We start from the raw sequence: 17,367 nt of genomic DNA, 5'->3' as shown, positions 1-17,367 counted from the left end.
GATTGGTGAAAGATGTTAAATCCCAGCTTTAAACAGAAGAGGGTGATATGGATCTAGCAGTTTTATGTGACATGCAGTACACACACACATTAGCAGGTCCATATGCCAAGGCTACTCATAGCCTTTACTCCTACAACCACCCTGAATCCAGGGCATATGACAGAAAGGTAAACTAATAAGATAATGTTATTATTTTTAGAGTTTAAAGCCTTATTCTTGGCTCCATTTTTTATTTTTTAAGACCCATCTGCATTTTGTATTCATTGTAAAACAATCTTGAAAGTTATCTTATTCTTGTTTTGGATTTGTACCATTTATTTCTTGGTTTTTTTTTTTCCCCCTTTCCTAAAACCTCAACTCAGGTCCAGAGGATACCAGAGGCTCCTCTTTTTTATTTTTAAATTGTGATTTGGGTGAAAATTTACAGAACAAATTCACTTTCCATATAGCATTTCACATATACTTTGTCTTATGACACTGACCACAATTCACCCCAAACAACACAGCTCCCCTCCCACTTCCTCCTGACAGTCACCTCTTCCCTGTGTCCATCCTTCCATGCACCCCTGCCCCCTGAGCTGTCTCCCTGTGCATAAACAGTCCTTCTTTCTCCCATGATTGTTTTCTCCAAGGAGTGTATCTACCTCAGGTAAATGTTCAGCTCCTATGCTTGTCTTGCTTGGCTGGAAGCCATAGGTGTGGGTTCAATTCCAGACCTGAAGGGCAGCTAGGGGCCATAGTCTCAGTGGTTCCACCAGGCTCTATCAAACCAGCAAAACTGGCCCCCCCCCTTTTTTTTTCCCAAATGACTTTGAGTTTTGTTCCACATTGTTTTCCCTCTCTATTCAGGATCTCCTACATAGATTCCCCTCTGAGTGGTTGACAGTGGTAGCCTGGCACCATCTAGTTCTTGTGGTCTCGTAGTCGTATAGGGTGCGGATCACATGATGTACCAGTCGCTAGGACTAATTGTTTCCATGAATCTTTGGTTTTCTTCATTTTTTTTTTTTTTTGCTCTGGAAAAGGAGAGACCCATCATTGTATCTAGATGGCTGCTTGCAAGCTTTTAAGATCCCTGTTGCTACTCACCAAAGTAGGAAGTGGAACAATGTTTTGTGTAGTATGTTGTGCCAGTTGAGCTTGATGTCCCCTTTGACTATGGTCCCAGTAGAGGCTCCTCTTTGAAGGCAAGTTCTTTGATGATCTTCTCACTTTAGAATTTAGAGTCTACATACTACACCCTAATAATTCTAGCATTTTCCAGGTGGCCTGAGGCTAGTATTCATATACATATGATCTTTGCATAGTATGATAATGTTTATTTTTTCTCTTATGATACATTTTTAAAGGAAAACACCAAAAGCATTCAAAGTGAGATAGTATTTTCCATTAATTCTGGTAAAATTTGTGTTTTGAGTGCAAGTGGGAAAGGTTGGGGAAAGAAATTGATTTATCTTTTGGTTGTTCTTGCTGAAGTCATTCATAGTCTTTAAAAGTTACAGAATTAGTACTTTGAGAGGATTTAAGCATCAGCAGATGGTTGGAGGATTTGAAGAGCTGGGACTATACATGTTTGGGCAGGTGGAAATTGGTTATCTTAGGTGGTCAACTAGCATTTCCATCATTCTCAGCCTGGTGGATCTGAAACACCCTTGGGTGTTTAAGGATGTATAGTACATTGAAGTAAGGAAGACATTCGGGAAGCAGGAGGTAAAGTCAAGTTAAGTGGCTTTGGTCAGCAGCTGCAGGAGGGAGAGGCTAGCATAAAGGGCACAGAGACGTGGGAGGGTATCTGGATCCCAGGTGTACTGAGGGCCTGATCTCTGCACTTCCAGGCCACTCAGCCCTACTAGGGCCTCGGTGAAGGTCAGTTCCTCTTCCCCAAGGGAGGAGAGCAGGTTGGGTTGCAGGGGGAAGACACCCTCTTTATCCTGCAGGAAATTCTGTTCCATTGTGCTCTCCACCTGGAAGGAACCAGACTAGCATGAAAAGAAAGAACTGAGAACCTCTCTTCCTTTCTCCCAACTCCTAAAAACCACCAAGGGGAATACAAAAAACCAAAAACCAAATTCACTGCCTTTGAGTCGGTCCCAACTCATAGAGACCCCTCCTTGGGTTTCCAAGGCAGTATCACTACAGAAGTAGATTGCCCAATCTTCCTTCTAAGGAGTGGCTGGTGGGTTTGAACTGCCAGCTTTCTGGTTAGCAGTCAAATGCCTAAGGTACTAGGCTACCAGAGCTCCTAAGAGAAATACATTCTCCCCTTATTATTATTATAACTCTTTACATTAGCAAATGTTTTACAGCCATTCCTCCATCTGGACCTTTTAACAACCCTGCACTATAGTAGGTAGCACATTTATTTTCAGTCCCATTTTACAGAAGAGTACATTGAGACAGACTCAAATTTAAAAAGCTTTACTCAATATCAATTGGCTAGGAATAAGCAAAGTCCAGTCAGATGTTTCTGTCTGTTCTCCCAAGATCAGGCTGAAAAACCAAGATCATTGCCCAGAAATTCACTTTTCTACCTCTTGTAAAAATAACAAAAAAAAAAAGCAAACAAATGAGAAGTGGGCATGAGCTGCTGGAATAGGACAGGGCCCTTTAAGACCATACTGTCATTAGGCTAAATCTATATCTTTCCACTGGTTTTAGCTGCCTCTCTCCCAAGCTGTCCCAGGCACCTGTCATTTCTCTCACCAGCTTTAGCTGCACAGGCAGGATCTTTTTCTGTATGGATTTTACCAATAGCTTCTGTTGGGCTTCACTTAGCTCTGGAGGGGAAGAAAAATAACACCCATACATATACACAGAGAGAGAGAGAGAGAAAGGGATGAGTGTGTTGCTGATACATAGGGGACTATAGATTCCAAATAGGTTTGCTCTGAGAAATTCATCATTCATCCATTCTTCATTCATTCATTGACGGTTAAATGTCTACCTTGCTGGGTGTTAAGTAAAATTACTCCCATCACTCAAAGAACTTGCAGTCTAGTAGGGAAGACAGAGTAATGTGTAATTACAATTTAGGGTGTTAAGGGAACCCATAGCTAAAGGATCTACTTTGGTCTTGGCATTTGAGGGCCAGCTTCCTAGGAAAACAAACATCTCAGCTTTTACCTGAAAGACAAGGGAGTTTTCTAGATGCAGGAATGTTTTATGTAAGGAAGGAGAAAATTTAGCAGCAAGATCAGAAGATGCTGCCTTCTGAAATTAAAGCTAACAGCTATCACTACAGGAGTAATGATCTTAGCTACAGAGAGAAGTGAGGTATGTGGTTGATAATCTCTTCTACCAAGATTAGGCTGTTTGCTCAGACTGTTCAAAGTGGCCAAGTGAATGATGAGGAATGATACCAAGTTTAAAAAATGTCAATATAAACAACTTAACTGTGGTGTAATTTACTTGGTATGTATGCATTTATTCATTCATTCATTTGGCAAATATTTTGATCCCTGAAGCAGTAATGTAAATGAAGACATTATTCTTCACTTACCTGTTAGAGCTCCAAGAAAATAGAGGACAGCTCCCATAGCCTCCTTTGATAGCAGGACATCTTTTGGGAGTGCCTCCAGGGTCACTTCATATCCCTTGTCTATAGCCCCTTCAAGCTGCGGGAAAAGGTGGGCGACTTGAAAATAGCATAAAGGGCCCAATATGATACCTGGAATGTAGTAAGCCTTCAACAGGTGTTAACTCGGTTCCAATTCATTTCTTTTTAAGGTAACAAGTCCTGAAACTGTTGGAACCCTGGGTTTCTTGGTCCCTGAGTCTTAGACCTTTCTAACAGTGACCCCTGTTGCCTATCCTCTATCCATCAGGACAGAGCATGTGCTTTGGGGGAATCTGCACTGTTGGCTCTTCTCCAGGGGGAGAGAGGAACAGAAGTGGCCTGGCATCCTGGGGGGTACTTGGTCAGCATTGGGGAAGGGATCCACTATCGATTCCCTGGGCCACTGGCCACCTCTTGCCACCGTCAGATCCACCCACGGCTGTGATATTCATGTATCCTTGCAGTACAGTAAATTACTTAATATGGCCCTTCTAGCAATAGTCCTAGAGTCTGTCACATCTATGCAGATGTGAGGTGCTTATGGTCCACCAAGGGGATTGGATAGTTTGTTAATAATGTGAATAAGGTGCACAGCACCCTTGTGTGGGTGGGGCCATGGAAATAAGGTGTATGGAACCCTAATGTGGGGATTGGTCAGTTTTACCACCTTGCTAAGTTTAAAACAAGCCATCCCAGAGGTGGAAAGGAGATGGATCTCACTTCTATCAAGAAAGAATAGCCATAAGTGGAGTGTGTCCTTTGGATTTGAGATTCCTGTACTGAATCTCCTCAATCCAGGAGACAGAGAGAGCTGTAACACTTTGCTGAGAGAGTCAGAGGCAGAGTTAATGAGAGATGGTGAGAAGCAGTAGCAGAGCAACAGAGGCAGCAGAACCAACAGAACCTAGAGACTCACATGAGACAGAGTGGTGGGCTTCCTGGCCCATGGATCGAGAAAGCTGAGTGCCTTTGGGCAGCAGGCTTGCTGGCAGAGTGGGGTGCCTCTCTGGGCACCTATCGGCAAAGCTAAAAGAGCTTTGAAACACTTGCCCAGGCAAGACAGAGGCTGAGGCCAGAGAGAAGTGTGCTTGTGGCACTGCTGAGGAGGCTGTCCTGATTGAAGAACTGTATCCTGAGTTGTTTCTGATCCTGAATTGTAACCTGTCATTTCCCTAATAAACCCCATAATCATGAGTATTGTCCGTGAGTTCTGTGTGGCCAGTGCAATGAATTATTGAAACCAGCAGAGAAGTAGAGTGCCATGGGAAGGACTGTTGGTGTCAGAATTGGTAGGAAGGTTAGAATGGCAGCAGAGGAATCAGCCCTGGCCTGATGATGGTGATGGTGATTCGCTCTCCCCCTGGTGAAGTTAGGGGAGGTCAGGCGATCCCTCCCCCAAGCCTTTTTGTAACACCTCTACCAAACACTTTCTTCTCCCATATCTCCCATTCTTCCACAAGGGCCTCACCGTGAGCTCAAGATCTTGGAGTTCTTTTTTCTTCCCTAGAAGTTTGCTGAGGGAGCTGAGCAGGGAGCGTTGCCCTACTGGGCTCAACTTCTCTACTTCTTGGGTCTCTCTTTGAACCTCTTCCTTTAATGTCTTGAAATCCTCATGCACCTCCCCTGTGGAATAATAAATGTGGCAAACAAACAGCCCTCCATTTGGCACCCTCCCTGCTCAGTAAGCATTCTCCCTGAATGCCTCCTTCACTTAGCCCTCCACAGGTCCCTGGGCTCTGCTCCTGGCTTGACCCTGCCCTCCCTCTTTCCTTACCAAAGGAAGGATTGGGGTGAGGAGGTGAACTGGGATCCATATTATCATCTAACCCAGCAGATCCCTGAGAACCCAGGCATCTTGTTTTAGTAGACAATTGACTCCCTTTTCTCTAAGACTCCACCTAAAAGTTGATAAGGAAGGTATCTTTGCATTCTCCATGAGTTAGTTAACAAAGAAGAATCTGTGAAGACCAGAGTGGGACTGTTCCAAGGGCAGTGGATCTGTATTCAGAGGTGTGGGTGGATTCAGAGACAGCCTGAACCTCTGGAGTGTTGGCATCCTAGGAATATGTCCAGCCTGCTTTGGAGAGAATGACTCTCTGGAAGTAGCTCCACTTCCTAGGCCCTAGGACTCAGCACTTGTCTTCCCCTCCTCCCTCCATCCCAGTACTTCTCCCACTCCTTTCATGCCAAAGCCTTGGGGAAAAATCACAAAATTCCTTACCAACATCAGATGCTTGTATAACTGATGGAAAAAGAAAAAAAAAAAAGAACTGATTAAGAATGGAGTCCTTCAGAATGTTAGCCATAAATAGAGGATGAGACACTAATGAGGGTTAGGAAATATGCCCTGTGTGTCTCCTGAGAGATTCCAACCAGTCATCTTAAAGATATTCTTGCTCCATTTTTGGGAGACAGGAATGGATCAGGGGAAAAGGTAATGCAACATGCAAAGAGGCACCTGGATTAAGTTGACATCCCTGTGGCATAGCAGCTCTTGTCCCAGTTGCTGGGTGGCACAATTGCAGGTGTGTGTGTACGTAACACATTATTGCTACAAAGGCCCTTGAGGACAAAAGTCTAGGCATCTGACCACCTGGGCATCTTATCCAAAGACCTTGTCCTTCCGTTGCTTTTTCCTAAACTATTGGGATTTCTGCTATATTTCAGGGACATGCTCTATTATGTTCCCTCTTGGTCCCACAGAGAAGGGAAGAGAAAGAGTTCTTAAATTCTGAGTCAAGAAAGTTGTAGTGAATGAAAGAAAATACTTACGGATGAACTTCTCTTCTGGTTTTCCTGGAGACAGAAACAATGTACATATGTCAGCATGAAGCCTAGGTCTGCCTTATTATCTAAGAGCAGTTGTGCGGCAGTTCTATCAGTGATCATTATAAACACACATGAACATTATGTTAGCTCATCCACCCCACAACTTGGGAACACACACTGTCTTGAAGTCTTATTCCTATTTCTGAGTGTGCCTTCTGGTCTTTGTTTTTCTGTTTCTCTGTATGTCTTGGGCAGTATTTATATGCCTTTCTCTGATTTCTCTAAAGTTGAGGTAGATATTTTTAGGGACTTGGAAAAGAAAACTAGGGGTCCTTTGGGGCATAATAGCATATAGTATTAGAGGCAAGAAGGCTTCAGTAGATAAAGCAGGGCTTTGAACCGATTCATTCTGGCTACACTTCCTGCTGAGAATTTACTTTTCCACCCAGGATGTACTGAATCAAAATCTACATTTTAACAAATTCTCAGGTAGGGGTTGAACTGGAACTAACCAGTTCAAAGCCGTGGGATAAAGTCAGGGGTAGAACAAAGAATATGGGGAGACAGTAAGTAATTTCACTTACCTCCAGAAGGGAAGGTCTGCATGTTATCATTGTAGATGTGTGGAATATCTGTAAGGAGCGGGAGAGGGGAGAGTAGGAGGCCTGTTAACAGCTACCCCACCTTCCTTCTCTAGTCTCAAGCCCACTGGCTCTACTATGAGCTAGGACCCTGCCTTCCCCTAAGTCCCCTAAGTCCCCTGCTCTCCCTCCATTGCCAGGAGTAATCTTTTTTTCCTCTGCAAATATTCTCCTATGATAATATTACATTCTTCCTTGCATTATTGTACTGGTGGCTCTGTTTCCTCCATTGGCCATAGATTCTTGAGAGTAGTGGCAATGCTTATCCATCTTTGTATTTCCTCCTCCTCAGCTAACACACTGCCTAGTACACATGAGACGCTTAGAACGCAGGAGTCCCATTGCCACCATCCCCAGAGCAGCCCCTGTAGTTCTGCCCCTAGCAGCTGAATCACAATGCACTCCTTCACTCATTCCCTGATATTGTCATGGGTGAGAGCCAAGCTGCCTTGATATTGCGAGGGTGATTCTCATCTTTGGGGGAGAAGATACTGATCACTGCTCACCCCATTCATCTTTGCCTTTGACCACCAGCTGTCTCACTCGGAAGGCCATGACGCAGCCCTTCGGGATGGTGATAGCCTCCTTGTGGTTTACAGATCCCTAGGATTAGACAATGAGGATTCATGAATCTGAATATATCGTAAGTATGAGATGCTGTAAGTGTGGGGTAGGGGAGCAAGCAAGTGGAGGCCTGAGAGCCTTTGGGGAGATTAGAAGTTGGGAACCCTTCAGTGATATTCCTGGTCATCTTTCCACATGAGCCAGCCTCTGGAATGGGCTTCAAAGCCCCTGCACTTACTGAAAATCCCTCTGGCAACCTGTATCTTTCTTCCTGGTTCAGTCACATTATGGGAACTGGCAGACCCGCTTCAACACCTGCCTGTGTGTCACCCTGTCCTATTTTATAGCTTCTATCCAGGTCTTCATTCTTTCTTCCTTTTCGCCATCTGTCCCATGCTCTCCTCTTTCAGGAAGCTTTCCATGACTAAGCCCTGCCTCCGCTCCAGCTCATTCCTTAACTATTTACACAAATAGATACAGGTATGTATAGCATTATTTAAGGAACTCTGGTGATTCAATAGTTAAGTGCTCGGCTGTTAACTGAAAGGTTGGTGGTTTAAATGCACACAGCTGCTCTGTGAGAGAAAGACCTGGCAGTCTGCTCCCATAAAGATTCCAAACCAAAACGAAACCCACTGCCATTGAGTCAATTCCAACTCAAAGCAACCCCCATAGGGTTTCCAAGGCTGTAAATCTTTACAGAAGCAGACTGCCTCATCTTTCTCCCATGGAGCTTTTGGTTAGCAGCCCAGTGCTTTAACCATTACACCACTAGAGTTTCTTCTCCGTAAAGATTATAGCCTAGAAAACCCTATATCACTATGAGTTGAAAACAGACTCTACCACACCTAACAACAACATAGTATTACTTATTTACATGTCATTTTCCAAGCATGTATTGTCTGGGCTTTACCCATGTGTCCCCCCCATGAGACTAAGAACTTCTGAGGGCAAGGAGGTCTCCCCTTTAGATTGGGAGCACCATGAAGGAAAATTCACAACTCTTTTGAGTCCCCTTCCTCGATATATTCCTGTGGCATCTGGCACAGGGATCTGCCCATATTAGGGTCATTGACCAGAGAAGGGGAATGTGTCTGGCCAGTTGGGGCCTGGGTTTTGAGAAGCATGGAAAAGGGTTGGGTCCTTTTCAGTATCTTGGATAGCTACTGGTCAGGCAGAGTTAACCTAGCCTCTGAGGGCATGTGTGTGAGGGTGTGTTTGTGTGTTTGAACCAAACCTGTAGTCCCAATGGGGCAAAGAATGGGAGGGAGAAGCATCCCTCTGCCTTGCCAGCTCTCTCCAAAGTGACCTCCTGCACGGTCTCCACCACCTCCATCACCACATACAGGTTCTCTCCTCTATCTTGCATCTCCTTCAGGAATGGATGGTCTTCTGCCAGCTTCCTGTGGCAGGAGAAACATAAGGAAATTGCTCAGAGCATCTCCTTGCACTAGCCCATGCCATTCGCTGTTTTCTTTCATTCCTAGAAGTTTATGGTGTCAGGGAAAGAGTGAGACTCTGGAGTAAAACTGCTGTTGGAAGCCCAGCTCTGTCACCTGGTAGCAGGGCAGCTTCTCTGAGTCTTAGTTACCTCATCTATAAAATGAGAATAATGACACCTACCTCCGGAGTTGAGAAATAAACTGTGTAATCAGTTGGCACAGCACCTGGCCCGGAACAGGGCCTCATGTTTACTTCCTTCTCCCCTTTTCCCTTGGCTCCGGAGTAGATTCCTCCTCTCATCCCACCTGGTTGTTAACTTTTTTCCCCTCTTCTAGAATCCTTTCTCTCCATCTCTTATTGTCTCTCTTGCTTTTGACACTAGTTAATGCTCTCCACAACTCCTCTTGTTGGCTTACAAATACAAACATGTCCCTGATCCTGAAAATAGACTTCCTTTGATCTCGCTACTCCCTCAAATTACCTTTCTATTTCTTTCCTGCATTTCTTTGGCAGATTGCTCAAAAGATACACCTACATTCAGTGTCTTTTCTTCCTTACTGCCCACTCCCAAATTCTTTATCATCTGGCTTCTGTTTCCACTACTCAACTGAAATCACAATGACTTCCTACCCACCAAACTCAAAGACCTTCTCTAACTCTTCCGTAATGGCATTGGACCCTGCTGTCCAAAGCATCCATGTGGCTGTCTTCTCTTTGCTTTCAGTCATACTCCATCACCCTGGTTCTACCCCTCCTCTGCCTTCTAAATCCTATCTATTTTGTCTTCATCCTATTTTCTTGTTTCTTTGGTTCCCTAAAATCTTGTCTCTAAGATTCTGTTCTTACTTCTCTGCTCTCTGAACTCCCTCTAACACTCCCTGGCTGTCCCCCATTCCTATAGTTTTAATCTTTATATTTCTGACCTTGACTTCTTGCCTGAGCTCCAGGCCCTTACTTTCAACTAGTTGATGTCTCAGTGGCACCAGAAACCAAAAACATCCAAAGGAGACTAGTTGTCTTTCTCCCCAAATGCACTTCTAGCCTCTAACTTCCTGTTTCTGTTCATGGTAACACCTGGGTAGTCTCAGGGTCATCTTTGACAAAACCCTTTCCCTCACCCTGTAATCAGCTGCCAAGTCCAGTCTGTTCTGTTTCCCCACAGGACTTGCATCCATTCTCCCCTCTTCATTCCCATGGTTTGTCTCTAGCTTAGGTCCTCATGATATCCCTGATGGATAGTGAGATGGTGTCTTTTCTGGTCTGCCTGCTTCAAACCCCTGTTCCTCTTCCTTTACCTGACACACTTCCTCCATCTGGCCAGATTAATCATGACACACACCAGAGCATTGTCAGTGTGTCTTTGGTGCCTACAGAATAATTCAATGTCCTTGGCCTAGTGCATGTGTTCTCCCTGGTCTGAGTCAAACCCATCTTCTACTTGTTCTACTCATACATTTTCTGCACCTGCCGAACTGGCTATTCATGGTCCCTTACAGGTTTTAAAGGAGCCCTGGTAGCACAGTGGTTAAGGGCTCTGTGTCCCAGGCACAGTGGAAAACAGTTACTAAGATCTTGTTCTTTTCTAGTTTCTTTTCTAGAATCTTTAGAGTTGGAAGGAAGCTCAGAGATTATCATCCAACCCCATCATTTTTCAGGAGAGAAAACAGGTCCTAAGAGGAGAAGTAACTTTTCCAAGGTCACACAGCCAGTGCATGTGAATGCACTCAGCCTTGTGTGTGTGTATGTGTGGTAGGTAGTAAGGAGGTGGTACTGGAGGTGGAGGAAGGATGGAGAAGAGTGGTTAGGAAATGACCAGAAGGGTCATCTTCCAAGAGCTCCCATGGTCACATGGATGATGCTCAGTGTGATGACACTGCAGCACCCTTTCTGTACATCACCCCCCCACCAATCCTGGAACCTCCTCCCAGCCCTGCCCACTCTCACCTCTCCTCTTCCAAGTTCTCCAGGGCCTTGGGTGCCACACTGAGTGTCTGAACCTCCAAGGTGCTGCTCCGGGAGAGCCCTGCAGTTCCCGTCACTTTCACCGTCTTAGGCATATCCACCTTTCCCTCCACTCGGGCATCTAGCATATTCTTAAAGCCAAAGTTCCCACTATCTGTTGGCTCTGTAGGAGAGAACAGATGAAAGGGGCTGGGCTAAGGGGCATCCCTCTCCCCATTGCCACCACCTCAGCTCCTTATGAGAACTTTGGGTTAAATGACACTTACCTATGTCTGGGCAGAGGGGGGCTGGGTATCTGCCTCCCCCTCCCCCACTCAGTACCCAACCTCACCCTGAGGCTGACCTGCAGGTGAGCTGCCGGGCTCAAGCACGTCCAGGAGGGTGTAGTCAGTGCGGACATAGCGGGCACCCCAGAAGAGCGTGCTCTTCCTCTTCCTCAGCACCAGGCAGAAGGGATGGAAGCGCTTGAAGTCGATGAGACTGTCAAGGGGTACCAGGTCCCCTCGAGGGTTTAGCTGTCTGGCCAGGGCCCGGGTAACATTTTCAAACATTGTCATTGCCTCTGCAGGGGCAGATGGGAGAGTGTCAAGGTGCTGCCATGAATACGAGGGCCTGGTAAAGCCCCTGGCAGAAAGAGGCTGCCTGGCTTAGGGCAGGGGGACAGGAGGAAGCTCTTAAAGATGCCTGGATTCTTGAAGGTCAGAGTTGAAAGGAACCAAAGGGGTTCTCATTTTATGATGAGACAACCAGGGGTCAAGAGATGATATAGTTTGTCTGAAGTCCCACAGTCTGCTGGAGAGGCCAGACACCTTCTTTCTTTCTCAAGGGCTTTTCTGACTCTACACTCGTTGTCCTCAGACATGAGCCCAGTTGGAGGGTTTCATTAGCAATGGCAGTAAAATACCTTTTCACACAGCCGGACCAACCTTGGCCTCCCCATAGAACAGACCTGGGGCCTCCAGGGAAGGGGAGCAGCCTCTACTGTGCCCAAGGACTGGGGGGGGGGGGCAGACGCTGTTCGCCTGCTCTAGTGGCCTTTCCCTTGAGTGTGCACAGCAGTGCCTGTGCCCTGCACTTCTTTTGGGTCTCTTCTTGGCTCAGGAATAGACTCACCTCCCTCCAGGGATTGCCCAGTGGATCCATACACTTACATGGATCCAGGCTCCCTCCGTCTGGAATACCCTTCCCAGTCAAAGAATCCCTGTTTATCCAATAAGACTAAGTTCAGGGTTGTCTCCTCTGTGTACCCTTTCCTCACTTCTTCAGGTGGTCAGTGACTCTGCCCTGGGTTCCCAAAGCACTTTGTATATCCCCTTCTGAAACACCTACAACTTGATGTTATGATCTGTTCACCTTACTCTCTCACCTACTCGACTGTGACCTCCTAGAATGTAGGAAATGGTCTTAGTCATCTCTGTAGCATCAACATCAAGCACAGTGCCTGGCCCAGAATTGGAGCTTGGCTAATGTGTGTGGAAAGAATGAACAAATGAACAAATGAATGAATGAATGTGGCCCTGGAAGACATATGCTGGGATGAGATCACCCTGGAGGATGCTGGACCTGCAGGAGCCAAGGTTCATCATCTTGGGTCTCCGTCTTTGAGGTTCCAGTCCAGATGCTTTGGCCAGGTGGCCAGCCAGCACAGCTGGATTGTCCCCATGGGTGGAAGAGAACACACCAGCTGTCCGGGAACTGCCTCACCTCCCCTGTGGTACCTCACAAAGGCAGGAAAGCAGGAGGCATGTGCACAGTCACCTGGGCAATTCTGCCAACTATGTGAGCTCCAATGAGCTGTTTTTCACCTCTCACTCCTGAGAGGGCCAGGGTGGGATAGGCAGCCTCCTGGGTCAGCCAGGGGCATCTGGGAAGGGCATGGGTGACTGTAGTCTCCTCCTCACCAGAGAGGTGCTTACAGGGCCACCTCTCCATTCCATTCCCCAAGGTCTACCAAGATATCTACCCCACTGGACTCCTGGCCTGGGCCCTTCTTCTCCCACCCATCTCTACTACATTCCTGGGATGCCTCCTGCCTCCTCTGCTATCATCAAGTTCTTACCAGGGAATGGTGCTGGGTCTTGTCCGGCAAGCTGGGTCAAGGATGCACAGGCCCAGTCAGGTGAGAGGACCTAGGGCTCACTCCGTCTGTAGGTTGAGAGTGGCTGTCTCTCGTCAGGACAGGCTGCTTTATGCCTCAATGAAGGCAGGGATGTGGCTTCCAGGGACCTGTCTGCCCCAGCGACCCCACCCCCCTCCTGCTCCACTTCCGGGAGAACAGCATCAACCTGTTCCACGTGTGCCCTGCCCCAGGCCCCAGGTCCTCCTCCTGCAGGGCTAAAGAGGTGGGCAGGGAGCTGCCAGGCAAGTGCCAGTGTGGGTGTGGAGGAGCCTAAGCCGAGAAAGAAGTGGCAACTGAAGGCTGGCATGATGGCTAAGAAGGGGAGAAGGCACTTTGGGAGGGGGTACAGAGTGGCAGTGGGAAGGCTATATGTGTGTATGTGTGTATGTATTTATGTGTGTGTGTGTGTGTGTGATGATAATGAGGGAAGACACCTCTGTTTTATTATTGTCATGGTCATCAGGAAGAACCTAGGATGCATGATGAGGTCTTGTGGATGTGATAAGGGGATAAAAAACCTGTGTGTCCACAGATTCCCACAGAGAGCCGAGTGGCTGAAAAGTTGCCCTCCATCTTTCTGCTTTTCAGTCTGAGTCACCGACCTCACTCCATTTGTCTCACCTACATACACATATCTATGGTACTGCTAGAGGATATGTCTGTGTGGGCAGAGATGGAAAGACACCAACGGTTGTCTGTTGTTTAGTGTTCATGCCTCTACTCCTCATGGGACATTATATATGACATACACATACACAGAGGCAGGACCAGAACTAGTTGCCAACAAGTTGACTCATGGTGACCCCATGTGTGTCAGAGTAGAGCTATTCTCCGTAGATATTTTAATGGTTGCTTTTTGGAAGTAGATCTCCAGGCCATTCTCCAAGGCACTTCTGGATGGACTTGAACCCCCAAACTTTCAGTTAGCAACTGATCATGTTAACTGTCTGTACCACCCAGGGACCTTGGACATCATGGAATTCTTGGAAAACTCTGGGATGTATGTCTGCAATGGGAACTCAGATGTCTCACCACAGGTCACTCTGGTCCTGCTCTCATCTTAGGTTCCTGCCTACAGGACTTTTAAAGGGGACTCTTTAGTTCTAGATCAGGTCTCTAGATGACAAGTTAGGACATTTACAAGCAAAGCTCTTGACATGGATATGTAGGCTATGACCTGAATATAACTGAGCCGCTGCTCTCACCTGAGGCCCTCCTGAGCATCATGACTCATCCAAAGAAATGCAAACCCACCCCAAAAGCCATGAAGGGTAGGGCAGATCTTTCCTGGAGGTTTTGCTACACTCAGCAAAACTCCCCAGACACTTCATTACTCACTTTTTTGTCCTCAAAGTTCCATGCATTGTGGCAGCTGCTTCCAAATCTCTCTTCTCTGACTTCAAACAAATAAATATAAAGAAAACCTTGCCCCTGTGGAATCTCTGGTCTTTTGATTCGCCTCCCTCCTTGTCTGTACCATAATCTTCTTCTTTGATGGTCTGTGAGTTCTTCCCTCTTCAGTTCAATAGTTCTTAACCATTACCTCAGTCAAACAGCCCGCATCTTTAGAGGGGACAGAGGTGGGGGCTCGTATGTGTGTAAAGGTGTCATTAGTCATTTGGTCTCAGTCACATGCATACACGTATACCAAAACAAGCCAAACTCACTGCCATCAAGTCCGATCTGACTCACAGCAACCCCTCCTTGGGTTTCCGAGGCGGTATCACTACAGAAGTAGATTGCCCAATCTTCCTTCTGAGGAGTGGCTGGTGGGTTTGAATTGCCAGCCTTCTGGTTAGCTGTCAACTGCCTTAGGCACTATTCCACCAACGCTCCTAGCATACATGTATATAGGAATGTATATGTGTGTGTTGTATTTTTTCCATCTCTGTGTTTCCTGTCTCTTTTTTGTGTCTCTTAATTAAAAACCCATTACCATTGAGTTGATTCTGACTCCTAGCAGCCCTAGTGGCACAATGGTTAAGCACTCAGCTGCTAACCAAAAGATTGGCATTCAAACCTGAGAAAGGCTGAAATAGAAGGCTGAAGGATCACCTCACTGAAACCTGTAAAATCTTTACAAACTAACAGGCAGGATTAAAGTAGACATTAATCTTAGTGACTAACTCATTGTTTTTCCCTTCCCTTATTCTCTTCTGATAAAACAGTGTAGCCAGCATTTATTTACCCTGGGAAAGGAGACACTGGGCTCTGGGGCAACCAAGATAAGGAGGAAGTGGAGACATTCCCGCAGATGGAGAGGCCTGAAGATGCCCGCTTCCACACACTCTCCGCTTGCAGAATAAATCCCTCTAGACAGGTGCGAGATGCCTGAAAGACCAAGGACAGTTTCTTTATCACTGACCAAGAAAGGCCAAGAAACTACAAGACAAATACAACTCATCCTGTAATGAAAAGAAATCACTATGAGCATTTCTAAGACCTATCCCCTTCTCAGCCCACTTCCCTTTTAAAAGCCTTAACCATTCCCCAGCTCGGAGAGACAGACATTTTGGAGAAACGGTTCTCACTGTCTCCTTGGGTCTCGATACTCAATAAACCTTTTGCTTTCCCTCTTCAACCTGTTGTGATTATTGGCTCTTCACGACAGAGGGCAAGGACTTTGTTTCCCTACAACAAGCCCACCTAGCAGCTCTGCGAAAGGAAAGATCTGGCAATCTGCTCTGTAAGATTATAGCCTAGGAAACACTATGGGGCAGTTCTACTCTGTCACATGGATCACTGTGAGTCAGAATCAACTGGATGGCATCTAATAACAACAACAAATTAGTGCATGGATGTGACACGACTGCAATGTAGCACATAGTTCTGGGCTGTGTAGTCTCCCATCCCTTGGCTCAGCCAGAGAGCTCTGCTCACCAGCTCACCACTGCCTCCGTCAAATGTTTAGGAGAATCTTTCTAGTCTACCCTCTTCCTACTGACTGCAGACCAAGGTTTCCAATCTCGCCTGTCTTCCAAAGATCTGGAGAACACTGGTTTTGAGCAGCCACACATGTATCTCCTCTGCTTGACAACCTCAAAAGTCCATCTAGACAGCTTTCTCTTCTCTGACCCCACGTTTTGCTCCCTTCATTTCTCTAGATCTTCATTTACTTTAAACTCAGAGCACTCATCTGTCTCTGCCCCCATCTCACTTCCACCCCATTTGGCACCATTTCCCCAAACTGCTTAATAGTGCTCTGAACAAGGGGCTTTGAGGGTTCAAGGCAGAGAGAAGACACAAGCAAGGGCTGGTGGGGTCAGTCAGATTGAAAGCACTGCTTCTCTCCTTCTGTTATTTTGGAATGTAAATATCTGTGTCCAGGCTTGTCCCTGTGATGCTCCTCCCTCCCGAGAACCCAGATACTCTATCTTTTTACCCTCTCCCCACCCCCAGTAAGGAGCTCTAGTGTATAGTGGGTAAGATACTTGGCTGCTAAACAGAAGACCAATAGTTCAAACCTACCAGCTGCTCCACAGGAGGAAAATTAGGCAATCTACTTCTGTAAATATTTATAGCCTTGGAAATGAATCACTATGAGTGGGTTTGGTTTTTTGGTTGCCACTTCTAGTACTTTTAGGGGTAGATAGGCCACAGAATCCCCTTAGAGTCTAGAGACTCCTCCGCACACTCTTAGTTTATATTCAGAGGAATCTAAATTGTTCTGAAAGAGATTTAAGTTAGACTAATATATAAAAACTCTTTAAAAAACAAAACTCACTGTCAGCGAGTCAATTCAGACTCATAGCAACCCCCTTTGGGTTTCCAAAGCAGTAAATCTTTATGGAAATAGATTGCCCAGTCTTCCTTCTGTGGAGTGGCTGGTGGATTTGAACTGCCAAGCTTCTGGCTAGCAGTCAAATGTCTTAGGCACTATACCACCAGAGCTCCTTAAACTCTTTAGGTTGATTAAAAGACCAGGTTTGCTGGTCTGATAGAGCCTGGTGAGACCCCTGAGACTATGGCCCCCAGGTACCCTTCACGTCTGGAACTGAACTCACTCCTATGGTTTCCAGCCAAACAATAGGCATATGAGGTGAACATTTGCATTAGGTAGATACACTCTTTGAAGCAATCAATCTATCAGTTGTGAGAGAACAGAAGGGCAGTGTTTGCACAGGGAGACAGCTGGAAGGGTGGGCGGGAATGCATGGGAGGGAAGGACACAGGGAAGAGGAAGAGGTAACTGGGGGGTGGGAATGGGAAGAGAGCTGTTACATTGTAGAGAATTTCAATGTCATGAAACAAAACATGCATGAACTGCGGTACGGAAAATGAATGTGCTCTGTAAACTTTTACCCAAATCACAA

General features: G+C 46.2%; 1 protein-coding gene across 1 annotated transcript; it reads right to left on the bottom strand.

Moving 5' to 3' along the window:
- Positions 1–1,721: 1,721 nt before the first annotated feature.
- Positions 1,722–11,492, bottom strand: GSDMA (gasdermin A). Its single transcript, XM_007942052.1, has 11 exons — positions 11,279–11,492; positions 10,918–11,098; positions 8,768–8,933; positions 7,473–7,569; positions 6,910–6,957; positions 6,329–6,352; positions 5,778–5,798; positions 5,025–5,179; positions 3,500–3,614; positions 2,704–2,777; positions 1,722–1,964 (listed from the first exon to the last, which is right to left on the bottom strand). The coding sequence occupies exons 1-11, from the start codon at positions 11,490–11,492 to the stop codon at positions 1,722–1,724; spliced, it is 1,338 nt and encodes a 445-aa protein (XP_007940243.1).
- Positions 11,493–17,367: the final 5,875 nt, after the last annotated feature.

Source organism: Orycteropus afer, unplaced genomic scaffold (genome assembly GCF_000298275.1).
Source record: "Orycteropus afer afer isolate SDZICR_OR568_19922 unplaced genomic scaffold, OryAfe1.0 scaffold00085, whole genome shotgun sequence".
NCBI classification, from domain to species: Eukaryota; Metazoa; Chordata; class Mammalia; order Tubulidentata; family Orycteropodidae; genus Orycteropus; species Orycteropus afer.
The sequence above is the reverse complement of the archived record's forward strand: the minus strand, read 5'-3'. Positions and strand labels throughout refer to the sequence as shown.

Coding starts and splice junctions, on each gene's coding strand:
- GSDMA (XM_007942052.1), bottom strand. CDS start 11,492: ATGACAATGTTTGAAAATGTTACCCGGGCCCTGGCCAGACAGCTAAAC. Junction 7,570..8,767: donor TTGCCCCATTGGGACTACAG/GTTTGGTTCAAA, acceptor GTCTAATCCTAG/GGATCTGTAAACCACAAGGA. Junction 2,778..3,499: donor TTTTCTTGGAGCTCTAACAG/GTAAGTGAAGAA, acceptor CTTCCCCTCCAG/AGCTAAGTGAAGCCCAACAG.